The following is a 17,284-nucleotide window of genomic DNA, read 5'->3' as shown; positions in this document are numbered from 1 at the left end:
TAGAGACCAGCACAGGCCACACAGATCCTTCTCGGGCAACTTAAGGACTGTAATGGCAGCCTGCCTGTGCAGTGTGGACTATCCTGGCTGTCCTAATTCACGAGATATGGGAGCAGGGGAGTGGAAAGACATATGTGCCATCTTTCACCTGCCTTCCACTAGAAACCTGACGGCGGGCTGACCAGTCTCCTTCTTCCAGGGAGGGAAGATCCCCGTGAGATGGACGGCTCCAGAGGCCATCGCCTACCGCAAGTTCACGTCTGCCAGTGATGTCTGGAGCTACGGGATTGTCATGTGGGAAGTCATGTCATTTGGAGAAAGACCCTACTGGGATATGTCCAATCAAGATGTGAGTGTCAGCAGCACCTGGCTGCCACAAGCCCCCATCCAAGGAATCCCACAGGCGGTGGCGCGCTAAGCCCTCCTAACTCTCTTCAGCTCAGGCCCTTATAACCTGAATTTGAGGTGTCAAGGACAGGGGATCCAGGGTCCCTGTTGGCACCAATGTTTGAAGCAAGCAAAGAGCCTAGCATGGAGATGTGACAATCCCAATGACTTCAAACTCTGTAAAGGGGCCCAGGCCAACTCAGGAGATAGTGGGCCAGTCCTAAATGGCTGTGGACCATGAATAGATCAGGCCTGAAATAGAGCAGGAAATTCAAAGCCTGTGTGCTCTCCTTCACCGAGCATGACAGAGGGGAGGCGGTGCTGGTCCAAGGGCAGCTCCCAGGCCTGCCCTGCCTCTGGACTCGCACCTCTCAGCTTGAAAAGGAGGAATCGTAGGGGCCCTTCCTTCCTGAGAATCCACACTTCTAGGAGCCTGTGTCACCCATTAGTTAAGGAGGATCTGAGCAAGCTTCACGAAGCTGGTCAGGTTCAGACGGGCTACTGGAGTGGGACTCCGTCTGAGTGAAGGTCACCAGCACCCCTCTAGGTTTCCCTCAAGGAAAATGGGTGGAAAGGAAAGAGGAGGGTCATCTGAGATGCCTCAAGTAGAGCCATTTTGGGGGAGTTCCAGATGGAACCTTTTGCTTTATAGTTACTAAAGGGCGGAAGACTTTTAAGCATGATTTGCTTTGATAAGGCCCCAATCCAAAGTCATATCTGGATTTCCACACCACCTTGGACCCTGGGCTGTTCCCCAGAACCACTCCTCATTTGTACTTTGAGCACACACGCTCCCCTTGGAGCCGAGAGGGTTACGGTTTGCAAAGCCTTCATACCTCTGTTCTCTGCTCGCTCTCCCCATCACCTTGGGGGCATGTATTATTTTTCCCAAAAAAAAAAATACAAGCAAGAAGAAGCAGGGCTGTCCTCAATCCATATCTCTAGACTGGTCAAGCAACCCCACCATAAACATCTCCATGCTCGGGTGGGCTCTGAGACACTAGTGAACTTGAGAGGCTGCCCTCAGCCAGCCCTCTATCCAGCCAGAGGTTTAGAGCCATGGCAGTTGCTCAGAAGACTGATAAAGGTGACAATCCAGTAGCCCAGAAAGCATTTTCCAATAAGACAACAGAGGAGCTGAGTGCTGCTATGACAATGCTCCCTGCTCCCACGGGTAGAGTGGCTTCAGCCCGGAGCAGGTAAATCCGTAACCAGGTCCCGATACCAACCACGCGTGGCATCTGGGTCCCCTATTATCTATGATTATCCATGCCTCACCTCTGCTCCTCTACCATGTCGAATCAGTAAGTATCGGAATTAATGCCGAGACTGCTTCATGAAATCAGCTGCACCCCAGTTTCATCCATACCATCAACTAGATGAACAATACATGTTAGCCAGAAAAAGCAGACCCATTTTGTTCTGTCTAGAGACTTTAATCTGATTAAGAACAATTCAGCACACGTAGAACGAATTACGAAATTGTCTAACAGGCAAGATTCAACATTCAAGATAATCTCAGTAAATGGATTCACCTATGCTAAAAACAAATGAAATTTCTGGTATTAGACTTCCAGAATGTCCAAATCATTTAGTCAACAAATATTCATTCTGTGCTAACTGTGACAAAGTATTGTGCTTGTTGGTTCTTTCCTGGGGGTTCACAGCCCAGTAGTACATACATAGAGCTATGGGGACATTCGGATTGACGAGGTAAGGGAAGGCTTCCTAGATATTTGATACTCATGGTGGGCCTCAAAGGGAATAAGAACACTGCAAAGTAGCAGTTTATTCTAATTTTGTTGTATTCATCTGAATAAAGCCCCTAAGCATTGTCCCAAGTGCAATTCTGCTCTCAGTGGTAGGTGGTGGGGGTGACTTTTGCCCATTCAGAAAGCATCTTATGACCTGGTCTGTGAGAGAGCCAGGAGGGGCTCACAGCTGCTCAGCTGCAGCCCCACTCATCTGAAACCACTAAGGTGGTGACAGTAACAGATTTTACAGATGACAATTGAAGGGCTTTAAGAAAGAATTGCAGAGGCAAGTCGGAGTGCTGGTAATTGGGCTTCCGGAGCCCAGGAAGGCCTTTGAACATGTACAGAGAGTTTGTCAGCCAGAGAGAGAACTTGGAAGTTCTGCTGCTTGGATCTGATTGACAGAGATAATGAGAGTGGCAGTGTCTGTGGAGAGGAGCTGCTGTTTTATTGAAACATCAGAGCTTAACTTAACCCCCTCTGCCCTGGTTCTTCCACTGCTCTGAGCTCATCCGCTTTACTCTCCAGGTACCACCTGCTGCCCGACTCATTAATGGTAAAATGCATGTCTGAGGGCAGCGAGGAGCCCCCGCTGACAATGCCAGGGCAGGGGGAAGGGCCCTGTGCATTTCCCAAAGGAGCTCCAGTCACTTCACCAGGTGCCAAAGGCACCTGGGGTCAGATCACATGCTCCTGTCCCCACCCAACACCCACACCTGCCATCTCTGGGTACAGGTAAACAAAGGCAGCCCCTCGCCCCACCCTGTCCCTGCCCCTTTAGGCCCCAAGGCATTTGCCTGCACTGGGCTTCAGGATGACTCAGAGAGATGCTACAGACTATTCAAAGTGCGCCGGCAACCTGCTCCAATGACAGTCGCTTAGACTGGCTCTCTCATGGCCCACACTCCCACTCTCACCTTCCTCTAGAAATATCATATGATCTCATTCTAATCTCTAATTTTTTCAATATCCATTCATCTCATCATGTTATGGACCAGGGAAATGGGTCCGGGACTCACTCTAGTTTTCAGTTTTGCTCAGTAGGACACCCTATGACCCCAACCTTGGACCATACTTTCCACACAATTCCAACATAGTCACTGGTGTGTAGAGCCATCGGATGTCCAGATTAAAGATGATTCTCCATGCCTCCTTCCTGTCTTTCATACCTGCTAGCAAGGCCTGTGTGGCAGAGAATGATCCCAAAGCCCCATTAGAAGACCATAATTCTTTCTCTGAAATAATGATGTTTTAATTTGATTACAGGTTATACGTATTGAGAAAATTTGGAAAGTGTCCCGATCCTTAAAAAGAGATTAAAATTCTTCACAGGCATAGCACATAAATAAAAGATCTGAGTAGATAAATGCTATGCACACATCAATAAATGACCTAGGTATTTTTTCTATGGGGTAGAGAGTAAAGGAGATACACACACACACACACACACACACACACACATGCACGCACACACACACATACACACAAGAACCACCAATGCTCCTAGAGTATTAACTTGAGTAACAACAACAAATTATCTAGGAAAAAAACAACAAATGGAATAAGGTACCATTTTGTAGACATGAGGATGGGAGGGGATTCAAATACTGTCCTCCTGGACTTCCAAATGGCCAGCAGCACAGCAACCCTCTTTGCAGAAATTTCATTTACTAGAGTAGCTATGGCAGAAATGATGGCCTCCATGTGATACTGGGATTCTTTCTACTACTCACCTATGCAGTCCTCAATATGTATCACCTCACTGTGTCATTTAATTGTTGTAACAACCCCATCCATGCAGTTTCAGGGAGTTAAGTGACTCTCCCAGTTTTCTGGAGCTAATAAGAAATGGAACTAGGATTTGAACCCAGGCCTCCAAGTCTGTGCACCTGATCAAAGTGCCAAACCCTCATGAACGCAACACATGCATCTCTTCTCCTGGTGGGACTGCAGTGGCTCTTTGATGTCCTCTTAAAAAACAAAGTCAGCACAAACAGAAGGAAAATAAAAGACAAATGTCAGAACAGCCTTGCAAAAACTCCAATGAGGTGGCCTGCATAGGAGACCAAGGAAAAGTAGCTAAGCCACGTTCAGTCTGAAGCTCACGAGCACAAGATTTAGTGCCTGCACAGGCCCCCCGGTCTCTTGCTGCTTTGCCGGGAGTGCTTGGTCAGCTGGTCACACCATAAAGCTAAGTCACCAACACAGGGCCCTAACTCCAGTGTTCCTTCTTGTTAAAGACAGATGGGAGAGTAATCTTGTCAGTGGAGAAAATTATTATTTTGGGCTCTGACATCAAATAATCTGGGCAGAGATGCCAGCACTTTAGCTTCCCTACACTGGAAGACTTGGGGGCCCCTCACCCTGTGAGAAGTTGACAGCTCCTCCTGCTGGCCCCACCTACCTTGTCCTTAGGCAACCCAGAAAGGGCTTGTGGGGCCATTCAACAGGTAATCCTACCTGTCTCCACAGCACTGGGGGCTCTGTGACAGGGCCCCTCAATCTGGCTGCCCCGAAGTAGCTGGAAAAGGGTGCCAGTTTATGAGCCATACTGATGCAAAAGCTACCAGGCTGCTCATCCTCATGGATTCTGTGGTTTAACCCCGTTCCCCTACTTCCTGCTACTAGGACATCAAACAGCTCCCAGGACTATTCTCCAGGCTGAGATTACAATGGCAGCCCAACAGAGGTCTAGGAAGTGGACTTCAAGGTATCCAGAATTTAACATCAAACATTCCTGTGATTTATTCCCAGCCCCATAATTTACTAGCTGTGTGCCCTCAAGCAAGTCACTTCACTGCTTCTGCCTCTCTTTCCTCATGGGAACAACAGGGCTAAAATGTCCTCCTCAGAGGGTAGTAGGTAATTTGACTGACAATAGTTTGACAGAGAGAAAAATTTGTTGGTGTGCTAATGTATTATTCAAAAGTGAGTGTTCCTGGTCACTGGTTTTTTATATAATGATATTATTGGTATGGTATGAATGTGTGTTTGGTTTTCTGCTATATTGTGTAGAAGGAATAATACACTTTGATTATCTCTAATGACTTCAGGTTATCATATTATCGCATGCCCTATCTCGTGTCCTATATTCTGTGCATAGAATTTGTAAAAATATAAACTGATTAAAAATATTCACTTTCTGACCAATTCACGAAGTAAAAGAAAAAAAAAAAGAATAATCAGTCAAAACGAATCTGACTTTACTTTTTAAGTAGAGGCAAAACACCTGAAAATCTCTGAACTACAAATTATTTCCTTTGTTGTTTAAGGTGCTTTAACTGTTTATTTTAATATAAAATCAATGCACAATTATTACAGAAAATAAACTCACAAACAAGCAAAAAGAAAAACATAAAGAGCACTTATGTCGCTACCTGCCCAGAGGCAACCACCGCTAGCTCTTTTCTATGCATGTGTATAATTATTGTTTTTTGTTTTGTTTTGATTTTTTTTTTTACAAAAGCAAGATTATACCATACCTGTAGTTATAAAGCCAGCTCTTTTGCCTAATATTACAATGTGAATATATTTCCATTTCAATAGGTACCTTTTTGCAACATCACATTAAGGCCTGCATTGTATTCCAGGCCCTCCATTGTGTTACGAGTGTACCATAATAAATTCATATGTTTAGCACTGGGCTATTACCAATTATTTTTGCCATTACAAAAACCACGGAGTGGGCATAATTGATTTAAATGAATTGTAAATTAATAAATAAAGGGCAAAAAACACAACAGTATGAAAAACTGACAAAAGTGCTTGAAGATCCTAAAATCTTTACAAAATTATCCTCTGGAGTCTGCAAAAAATTACCAAAACTTGATTGGAGATATTTGTTTTGCATCACCTTGTTATTTTGACCATTTTCATTATTCTGAACTAAGTTGTTTAACCAAAGTATCTTTAACCTGATTCCTGTTGCTGCCTCTTGAAGATGAAGGCAAATGATGCCTAGGAAGCATCGGGGGGTCCCTAGGATGAAAAAGCCTCTCCATCAAATGCTGATTCCTTTCTTCCATTTTTCTTCACTTAACAGTGAAAAGATGAGGCCATCACAGGCTTTTGTGAGTATCCATTACAAATAAGGGCTTCAGTAGGTTTCCCATGTCATCTTGTTTCATCTTTCCTGGTGCCACCAGAAGCTAGTAAGGCAGAACTGAGTCAATGTTCTCTTAAAGAGAGGAGAAGCCTAAGCCAGCTCATTCTTCCATAAACAGTCACAGAGATCTACTGTTATGTCAGACCCAGCACCATGTACGGGAGACACAAAGGTACAATTAGATGTGTTCCCAGCTTTATAGGAGCCCACAGTCAAGGAAGAAAAGCCAAGTACATGTAAAATCCATTATGGCAAGAAGTATATGAGCACAGAATGAAGGCGCCTGGGTCAGAGAGTTCCATCTTCAGGGGCTAATTTGTGAATGATTAGCTGGTGGCTCATCACTCAATCACACCTGTTCCCCTGTGTGTCACTGCAGGTCATCAATGCCATTGAGCAAGACTACCGGCTGCCCCCACCCATGGACTGCCCAGCTGCTCTACACCAGCTCATGCTGGACTGTTGGCAGAAGGACCGCAACAGCCGGCCCCGCTTTGCCGAGATCGTCAACACCCTGGACAAGATGATCCGGAACCCAGCAAGTCTCAAGACTGTGGCAACCATCACCGCCGTGTGAGTCCAGTCGAACAAGGTGGTTCCTAAGTGTGGGTGGTCTCATACTGGGGCAAGGTCAATAGCAGGGCTGTTGGTTTTTTGGTCCCCTGAGAGCAAGGGTGAGGTGGCTGACCTTATCCACCAATGGAAGAAGTTCCAAGATTCTTCCCCTTTTTTCCCCCTGGGTTCTCTCTCAGATATTCCTGCCTCCAACATGGGCTATAGACAGAAGTTAAGAAACCTGTCTGGGTCTCCACCTCCCATTGGCTTCAGATGGACTGAGTACGAGGCTCTCTAATAGTAGAGTGTATCTATCTGAGTGTTGTGAGGCCCCACTCTGGGCAGTCCTATTTCCAGAAAGCACCCTTTCTGTGAAACACATTACTCTGCAGGTAGAGCTGCATACTCAGAACCTCAGCCAACCTATTAGCAGGTAAATGCCCCAGGTGCTGTGGGACAAAGAAATACAAAGCAATTGGATTTGTTATAAGCAAAAAAACAGAAGAACTTTCAACTACTGTCAGAAACTGTCAGATGTACATTCCTCATCTACATTTGCAGCGCTAACTCATTTATTAATTTATCCTTTCAACCAAGGTTTATCGGGTACTAGCACTGTGCCCATTGCTGGGGCTATAGAATGAACCAGCTAGACATGATCCCTGCCTTCATGGACTTTAGAATCATTTAGGAGCAGCAAACGTTGATCAGATGATCACCCAACGAAATGCAAAATTGGGAACTCTATGGCCACTGTAGCAGGAAGGTGTGTGGTCTTTGGAGGGCATATGCCTCCATCTGGTGTCAGGAAGGCATCCCCAAGGAGTGATATTTCAGTTGAGAGCTGAAGGGTGCGGATGCATTAACTGAAGGAAAAGAAGATGGGGGGAGAGGGACAAGAGTTCCAGGCCAAAGGTACAGCATGTGTAGAGTACCCAAGGGTGGGAAGGACAGGGAGAGCAGTTTATGAGGAGACTGGGTGGGAGCTGAGGCTGGCGAGGTGGACAAGTACCAGATGCTCAGAGCCTTTAGGCCCTGCTAAGAATTCTAGGACTGAATTTCAGCACAATGAGTACCCATTGAAGGGTTTGACATGAATCAGTGTTGGGTGAATGTTACTGACATGATCACATCTGTATCTGGAAAAGGGCATCAGGCTACAGTGTGGAACTTATGTCGAGGGAAACGAGCATGCATGAAGGAAGACTAGTAGGAGGACATTTTAGGAATCATGATAGAGAAGATGGGGTCTGAAATCAGGCTAATGATGTAGAAAGGAGTGGGTGAGTTCGAGCGATTTTGGAGGTCAAATCTTTATGACTTGGTGAAGGATTGGGCATGGGTGCTGAGGGTGAAAATGTCAAGACAGCACCCTGGTTTCGGGATAGCACCTGGTGTCTGCTTCAGGGATCAGTGGTGGGCCTCTCTGTTCCATTTATTTCTGGATATACCCAAAAAAATAAATGTTACCAATAGATTTGGGAAGGTTGTAGCAAACTGTACATATATTATAATAGATGATATGCTCAGATGATGAAGCTCTTAGGTTTCAGTTTACAAAGGAATTGTGGACCTTCCCTTCCATTCAGACTGCACACTGGTCAGTCCGCCTGTCTGAGCTGATTGATGCATGACAGCACCCAGAGGCAGGGGGATGGGCCACCTGGACTTGAGTGGCCATGCCAGTTGCCAACTCAATATTCTGTAAGAAAGGAGGGGTCAGCTCAGGGCTCCATCAGAATCTCTATCCTGACAGGGATGCAGCCTTCCGCGAAGTCTGCCGTCCACCAGGTGTGCGGCTCTCGATGCACCACCACTGTTGTGGGTCACCTGCTCCCCTCTGTCTCATAGGCCTTCCCAGCCCCTGCTTGACCGCTCCATCCCAGACTTCACGGCCTTTACCACCGTGGATGACTGGCTCAGTGCCATCAAAATGGTTCAGTACAGGGACAGCTTCCTCACCGCCGGCTTCACCTCCCTCCAGCTGGTCGCCCAGATGACATCAGAGTAAGTGATGAGAATTGCCTCTGTCCAGCCCCTGGTGGAGGTCAAGGCTTCTTCCCTGCCATTGCCCATGTTGCAGTCTTGATTTCTGGCCTCAGCCACAGAGCTCTGCCTCTTTATAAACCAGGCCTGGTAGGGGAGCCTGGGGGTGGGATGGGTAGCCTGAGACCGTCTGGGCCCCAAATGAGAGCCGTTCAGTCATAGCCATATGTCATTTGCCTAATCACCGAGAGTCTCTCCTCCATTTAAGTTTTCAAAATCAGCCCATCAAAGGGAGCATCCAGATGGAAAGAACACAGCCAGCTAGCACTTTAAACAACATAGCAGGAAGAGGCATTGCGCTGACTCAGCAACAATCTCAGATGTGGAGGGAGTTCGTATCCATACTTGTAAATAAGTATACATTTTCATCCCCCACACATTATTTACAAGTCTGTAGCCCCCACAGAAGTATGGAGAAAAACAAAAACTAAATTTATTTGAATAAAATGAGAACCAGAAAGGGTATTAAAGATCTATGCATTCGATCATTTCCCCAAGAATGTCCCTAGTAGCACCGGTTCTAAGGAAGGGTAATAGGTTTTCCTTGGATAAAAGGTTCCCCTGTCAAATAAATTTGGAAAATACTGTGCACTTTATCACTCTCTTGGAGATTCACTACACATGTTAGCATTGTAAAGGCCACGAGAAATCCTGAAATAAAGAAATCCATTTAAAATTATTAAATACCGTGGAGCCATATTTTTGAGGGGCAGGGTTTTACGGAACCGTAGTTTAAAATGTTTTTCTAGTTCCACCCCTTTCATTCAGCAGATTCAGAAAGTAGGTGAAGTTATCTCCTGAATATTTGGGGTTCACGAGCGGCAAAGTGGGGGCTAAACCCTGCTTTCCTGACCGCTGGTCCCACATCCTTCTCCCCATGCACCTCTGTCTGGATCACAGCAGCACCCGCGCTTCGCCGCTCTCCGAAATCACCTGGGAATCTTTAAAAGTACCGATGCCTGGTTCCCATGCTCGATCTTCTGGTTTAATTGGTACGTGTGAGATCTGGGCATCAGGACTATAAAAGCTCCCCAGGTGATTCTATAGTGCCGTCAAGTTTGGGAAACACTAAATAAAAGTTGATCTAAAGTCTAAAGTTGGTCAAGTTTGGAACACACACACCACACACACACACCAGCGGGAACTTTACTGGCAGCCCAGGCAATGACATGTGCCGACAGCACCAGGCTGGTCCCCCAAACGTGCGCACCCCGTGATAGAAGGTGAGTGAGTCCACCAGGCAGTTGACAAACACGTACTGATCACCTGTTCTGTGTCAAGCACAGTGCCAGGTGCGAGGCTTCCTCCTGGGGCAGGCCAGCTGCTCCGTCCCAGCGGAAGGGGCGGTCAGCCATCCCCAGCTGTTGAACCCCAGAGAAACAGCTGCTTAGCACTCAACCTCAGTCCCAGTTCCCATTTTGCGGTCCGTTTTTCTAGAGTCCGGCTCCATCTCTCTGAGGTTTATTCTTTTTTCCCCTGAGATTTATCCTTGCCAGAAATGATGGAATCTCTACTTTTTCCAGGGAGATGGCATGAATGTGCATCTAGCCTTGGATCCACTAAACTTCAGAATTCATTTTTTTAAACCTGAGTTCATTTCTTGGTGATGTGTAAAAAAGTCAGTCCCTGACATTATGAATTATTGTCAGACGCCGAAAATAAAAAAGAAGCTTTTTCCGGTGGAAAACCAGCTTCCCCATCTTCTAGAGTTAATATGGATGCCCTAGATAATCAGGGGACCGGGCGCAGGGACAGAAGTGGGTGTTCGTGAAGACAGTGTGACTCCTGCTTCTCCACTGAGGTCTGGCTGAGTATGGGGGCCATCGTCACTGGCCCCCTACAAACAGAAGGGATCAAATAGCATAATTCCCTTAGTCCAAGAATAGTCATGTGAAAAAGAACAAAAGAAAAAACAAAGTGAAACTGACACGGAATTGCATTCAAAGTAAAAATGTCAACACAATATTGCAACAAATTAGTTTGTTTCTTTAGAGAGGAAAGATGGAAAAAACATGAGCAACTAAATAAAATAGATTGTGAATTCAAAATTTAAGTATGCTTCTCAAAGTGTTTACTGAAAAGACATGGGCAATTTAACAATCTAAAGTAGCTCCAGCTCGTGGGGGACTGACCACCAGCTAAAAGGAAGGGGATCGGAAGAGCCAAGGCCTTGTGGATGGAGGTCCAGCACAGGATCCTCCTCAGGGGTCTGGTACAAAGTAAAATATACTGTGCTGGAGACCCCAGGCTTTGAGGGGAGTACAGTCAGGACCTTACAAGAGTTGAGAGCAGCCCTGCAGGGTAGTAAAGCCAAGTGGTCTTGAATCGGAACCACTGCTTTTCCACTGTGTGATCCCAAGCACGTCGCTTAACTTCTCTGAGCTTCTTTTGCCTTGTCGATAGATGTGCAGACAACAATAATGCCCATCTCACTGGTTTGTGGTGAGAAGTAAATGGAATAGCATGTACAAAGCACTTGGCCTAATTTCTATTATTTGCCTATAGGATGTACACAAGAAATGATTGCTGTTAAATTACTATCATTGAATTTGAGTGGTTTGTCAATTTTTACAAAATGCTTCCGTAGGTATAAATGAGGTGGTTTATGGCACATGGAAAGCACTCAAGCAATGACATATATTGTTATTATTGACTAAGGAAAGAAGCATGGGTCTTCCCAAAATCAAATATAAGCCAAGAACTTGTTAATACTGACACTCACGGCTCAAAGATAAATCCGAACCAAACCCTTATGCTAAACATATTCCTGGGATTTCTCCTTGAGCAGATATTTGAAAGTTATTTTGAGACCACTCTTTGTAAAAATTCATAACATTAAAATTCAAAAAGAGGTAGAAAACAGAAACTTGGGGGGAAACGTCAGAAAACCAAGCAAGCTCCACATCTTTCAATCACAGTGGGTGATCACTAATTTAGGCAGAAAACTTTACAGAATAACCGAAGCCCCATACAGTGTGTGCTTGGGGTGTTCAAAAAAATATAGCAGAGAAAAGTTCTAGTTCACCTTGGGTCACAGACACAGTTAAGGGACTGCTCCAGAACTGATAGGTGAGGAACAAGGCACGGCTCCTCCAGGATCTCCTAGTTGGAGGGGGCATTGGAGATAAGGTCCACTGCATTGAGAAAAAGAGGTTGAGCAAGAAAATATCTTGAGTAGGTGTTTGCCAAAGACTCATAAACTTGGGCTCCTTGGATTTTAAACGTTTTTATTTGCCTACCCAACTATTATGAGGAGCTTGCCCTCTGTGATGAGTTTTGATATGTGAAAAGCTGCCCTAACACTAAAGCGCCTTCTTTTGTGGCTTCTTCCCTCCTAGAGACCTCCTGAGAATAGGGGTCACCTTGGCAGGTCATCAGAAGAAGATCCTGAACAGCATTCATTCTATGAGGGTCCAGATGAGTCAGTCGCCGACAGCAATGGCATGAGAACTCTCATTTTCTGGGGGGAGGAAAGGAAGGAAAAGGACCAGGCTCAAGGGGGAACCAGAGGTTGACCACTGTGGAATGTTCTGGAGAGACTGGCTTCTCCGCTGAGAAATGAATTACATCAGTGAAGAATAAACTGGACCTGTTCCTAATAGTCATCCTTCGTTTCTCAGTGACAGAAGCATGTTTAAGATGCTGTGGGAAACCAAAAATATAATAATAATAATAATTAATAATAATAATATGAAAAGGTGATGTTCAACGGAAGTGAAGACACAGCAACATGCATCGGGGACCAAGAGTAAACTCAGCTCCCCCCTTCAGTGGGCAGGAGTCATCCATCCACAGGAAGGAAGGGAAGGAGGTAGAGGGAAGAAACAGAGCAGTGTTCCATTTTCTTCCTTGCCAATGACATTCTTTTCTTTTCTCCTTCTGTACTCCTCCCCAAGAGTCCTCTCCCTTCTCCCACATTCATTTCCCTTTGCTCACGACTCGTGTCGGGAAGTTTCCTCAAACAAACCCCAGCTCCTGAGTCTCCAGATGTCGTTCTGTCAGTTGCCAAAGGACTTTGCTGACCACTGCATGGGGGATCCGACCAATTCAATTAATGTCTTCATATTGAAGAAGAGATGTACCTTCAATTGAAAACCTTGTTTTTCTTTTGTTTGCATTTTCTGCAAAAAGGAAAAAGAAACCACAAATTGGAAGAAAAAAAAAAGAATAAAAGAAAAACCTGTTTCCGTGTGCGAGAGCACACATGTGTATGTCTGCGTTACAAAATGACTGTGCTTTTTCATAACAGATGCAAACAAGAAAGATCTGGGAAGTCTTTGCCCTGGAGGATTCAAAGGGGCCGGAACATGTGACTGGTTGGCCCATTGGGGTGTTTGGCTTGATTGGGAGAGAGGGTAGGGAGAAAAATAAAATGAAATGGGGACAAACTCTCAAGAGCTTGCAAATTCAGACAGGAAACAGGTGAGTGGTTTGAATTGGATGCAGTGTGGGCCATTCTAGAATGATACTGACTGATGAATTGTTCTTGGAAACATCTGAACAGAAGGAGAAGGAAAGAGTTTCTGGAGAATGTTCTTCCACATACTGGAATCTGCAGTTCAGAGGTGGCAAGGGAGGATTCTTCTCACCTTATTTGTGGACTGGCTTAAGCCGTGTGGCATCCGAGGAATGTTTCAAATGTGTCTGTGTCTCTCTGCATTCCTTCTTGTACCTCATTGTTTAATTCACTTTTGTAAATTCCACCTAACATTTAAATATTTTTAATTTCTCCTTTTACCTTAATCTCCTTGCTAATTTTATCTGTCTAATTAAAATGAGCAGAAGCATGTCTGGGTTTACATAGGACGGCGTCAGAGTGTGTGTTCCCAGACCCCAGTGGGCCCAAGTTACAAGAGAATCCTTAACGACCATCTTTCTTCCCCTTAACGTGAGCAGGGGAAACACATCCAGACCCTGTGACTCCCAAAAAGCAGAATATTTTAGAATTACTCTCACTTATGTGACTCAAAGGAAGAACCGAATAACTGTGAGGCCCTGGAGTCTCAAACGTGCAGCTTCAGAAGTCATTGGCAAATAAACATCAACAATTATCAGTGATACACGATCGGCCCTGATTTCAGTTCACACACTGCATTTGAGAAGTTCACATCCAGGCCAATTTTGTAAGAGCCACGAAAGACTGTTTTAGACTCCTTGCTTGTGATGTGTCTGTGAACATGCAGTTGCAGGCGAGTAAGAGGAGCTACTATTGCCACGTAGCTTGTTTAATACATAGCTAAGGTGACCTGAGCTTTTCTCCCTAGTCCTAAGTAACTTTGTACATGAGTAGGTCCTCACCTTCTAACGCCCTGTCAAAGAGTCTCATTGCTTAGGGGTAAGCTTCAAAACAGGGGAGCCCTATCTTAAAGCACCATCCTTGTACTTAACCCCTGGAAAACAGGAGATGGTCAGAATTGTCTCAGCAGATTGCATATGGTTGCAAAGAGCCCCAGTGCAGCCACACAGCGGGTAGAAGAGAAACTTCCCCTTTTAATAGCTTACCAATTCCATGCACAATTTGCTAATTACCCCCAAAGACTCCAATCCATGAAGTGTCTTACAAGCCTAGGCAATTCCACTAATCTATTCTCAATTTTCCACAGGAATGAATTTTAATTTGTCACCAAATTCCTCAGGCAACATCCTTAACCCAAAATCCTCACTGCTCCTCCACCAATGCCAGCTCACTTTCTGGCTGCAGACAAAGAAAGGTCAAAGTGAAGGTCATGCCACGCCCTTTGGTTTGGATTTATGATAAGACCCCCGACAAAGAAGGGAGGAGGTGGAGGGCAGGGGAGAGAGAGTGAGCAAGCCAGCCCACAGAGCACAGGAGGAAAGCACGAGGAGTCAGAAAAGCCAAGGCCAGGGTCTCCAAGCATGATTCTCAGTGGGAAGGGTGCGACCAAGCTCTTGACACTCACTCCTCTTGGCAGGTACTCAGCATGGCTTCCCTACCCCCGCATCCTGAAATGCAGTGTATCTCTAGTGATTGAGATATCATGCCTTCCCTATGTAGTGCAAGGCCAGTCATCAACCTCTGAGCTTCACTTTCCTCATGTATATAATCAGATTGTAGTAACTACCTTTGATGACAACTAGCTAACATTCCTGAGCAGGTTCTCTGTGCCAGGCACATTCTGAGTACTTTATGTGTATGAACTGTCTTCTTTCACAATTATCTTGTGAAGTAGTAGCAGATACTTTATTTTCCCCAGTTTCCAGATGAGGAAACAGAGAAACAAAGACCTTTCCTGGATCACAGTGGTGGAGTCAGGATTTGACTCAGGCAATCTGACTCCATGCTCATAACCACTATCCCAGTGGGTCTCGTGCTTGAGCACACAGTAGCTTCACCTGGAGGGCGTGTTAAAACACGGATCACTGAGCCCCACCTCCAGGTTTTCCGATTCAGTAGATCTGGAGTGGAAACCAAGAATCTGCATTACTCACAAGTTGCCAGATGGTGCTGATGCTACTGGTCCAGGCACCACACTTTGCGAACCACATCAGGGCACTAACATACTTTCCTGAAATGCGTAATAATAGATGGAGAGCCTTGGACTCAGAATGATAATTATTGAGGTACTTGAGCTACCCGGAAAGAAGGGAATGAACTTTCACACATTTGGGCATGAAGCAATGGGAGACTGGTCTCCTGCACAGACATATGAATCCCCACTGGCCTTTAGAACCAGGAGATTTTACTTACATCTTCAAAAGAGCTCTCTGGGGAGAATGCTCACTGGCAGCAAGACCCCAATCCTCTTAATTTTAGTTAGACCCGCGACCTTATTATCTGGCAGAGGATTAATCCCTCTTCAGATCCTTTCTTAAAAACACATTTTGCACAGTGGTCAGTGGCCTGTGGCCCTGTGAGCGAGGCTAAGGAGATGGAATCTACCTCAGTGCTGTGCAGCCCAGGGTATGGCTTACAGAAAGGCGAACTCTGACAGGTACACCTAAAGCCGCCAAGAGTCAGGGAGGCAGAGACTGCACAGGAGACATTGGGAGATGTTTAATTAATGTTCCTAGGCCTAGGGTTATGAGAATGAAGGCGATTTGTTAGAAAGCCTTGGAGATTATGGCCCACCACTCTGCACCCTCTCCCTGCCCCACTTTAGTTCTTGAACATAGGAATGAAGGGTAGAAAGTAGATACTTCTACAGAGCATGTGTTTATTGTATCATCTGGAGATTACTGGGACTCATAGATGTCAAATAGATACAAACACTACTAAAATCATATGCCGCCTCCACCCACCGCTTCCTCTACCCCTTCCCCCCACCCAAAGTTATGTGTGGAGCTAGGTCACTGGGCTCTCACTGAGGTTCCCTAGGATAATCGAAATCAAGTAAGAACTAGAAGTTACCCTTGACCAGCATTTGTGAAGAGAACAGAAACCAATGAGGACTGAGAGACAGAAGTCCAGGAGTATCGAGAGGTAGGGAGAGTGAGACACCAGGCAGGAAGGTGACAATCTACAAACTAGTAGATCTAACAGCTACGTTTTGTTCTGAGAAAGTCTTCGTGGACTAGCCTGAGAACCTCATTATCATTTCAGAAATATTGGCTCTGGCGCCAACTCAGGGCACGAGTGAGGCAAGGAAGACGCCTAGCTGTGAAGGGGTACCGGCCACAAACAGTCACCATCCAGTGTTCTCTGCCACTAGGAAGGCTCACACGACACTTAGGATCCACGTCAGAGTGAGCTCAGCATTCACTGAGATGCTTTGCAGTTCATGCAGAAGTGACAGGGTCATTTTCAAAAGTAGCCAGAGGTTTCACATTGTCTAAAATATCAGTGGGGCTGAGGGAGGGGATGGTGGTAGAGGGAAGTCGCAGAGGTCACAAAAAGATTGCCAAAAGGGGGAGGGGTATCACACTGGAAGGTCATTCGAGTTGATGGAGGTCAAATGGCAACTGTGTTCACCACCAAGGAGTCTCTTGAGATCAGCAATTTCCAAATGAGAATAAGTGCATAGAGGTCTTAGGACAAACTCTCAGAGTCTCTCAGAGTACGGATCCTGGTGGTAGCAGCAGGGGAGGGGGGAACGATGTGCTCAGCAGACCTTGCTTAAGGGTGGATGGGTTGGACCCCCTTGGGCAGTGGTGGCTGGGAGAAAGGAGAGGCTTCTCCATCACACACCTGGGAGAAGGGAGAGGCTTCTTCCCTTGATGGGTTCCTGTGTTGCTGGGAGTTGTGACTTAGCACACAGCATTCCCAGCCAGAAGCTTCTTGATCCCCAGAGTAGGAGTGAACACAGGTCGTGTCCTGTTCACCTCTGTACCCCGCACCCAACACCCTGCCTAACACATGGAAGCCGCTCGCTACATATTTGGTAATTGAAATAAGTTTGAGTTGAGAAAGTTTAACATGTCATTATTTCACCCACGGAAGTCCATGACCTTAAACAGCCATGCTTCTAAAGAAATTAAT

At 45.8% G+C, this 17,284-nt stretch overlaps 1 protein-coding gene across 1 annotated transcript in view; it reads left to right on the top strand.

Moving 5' to 3' along the window:
• EPHB1 (EPH receptor B1) overlaps positions 1 to 15,108 on the top strand; it is a 400,881-nt gene extending 385,773 nt beyond the window's left edge. Inside the window, exons 13-16 of the mRNA XM_016140353.2 lie at positions 200 to 349; positions 6,626 to 6,819; positions 8,653 to 8,808; positions 12,186 to 15,108. Of these exons, the coding sequence (XP_015995839.1) occupies positions 200 to 349; positions 6,626 to 6,819; positions 8,653 to 8,808; positions 12,186 to 12,294 (609 nt within the window). The 3' untranslated portion in view covers positions 12,295 to 15,108. The remainder of the gene's footprint in view (positions 1 to 199; positions 350 to 6,625; positions 6,820 to 8,652; positions 8,809 to 12,185) is intronic.
• Positions 15,109 to 17,284: the final 2,176 nt, after the last annotated feature.

This window comes from Rousettus aegyptiacus, unplaced genomic scaffold, assembly GCF_014176215.1.
Source record: "Rousettus aegyptiacus isolate mRouAeg1 unplaced genomic scaffold, mRouAeg1.p scaffold_m13_p_4, whole genome shotgun sequence".
In the NCBI taxonomy this organism is placed as follows: Eukaryota; Metazoa; Chordata; class Mammalia; order Chiroptera; family Pteropodidae; genus Rousettus; species Rousettus aegyptiacus.
This window is presented reverse-complemented; position numbering and strand designations above follow the sequence as displayed.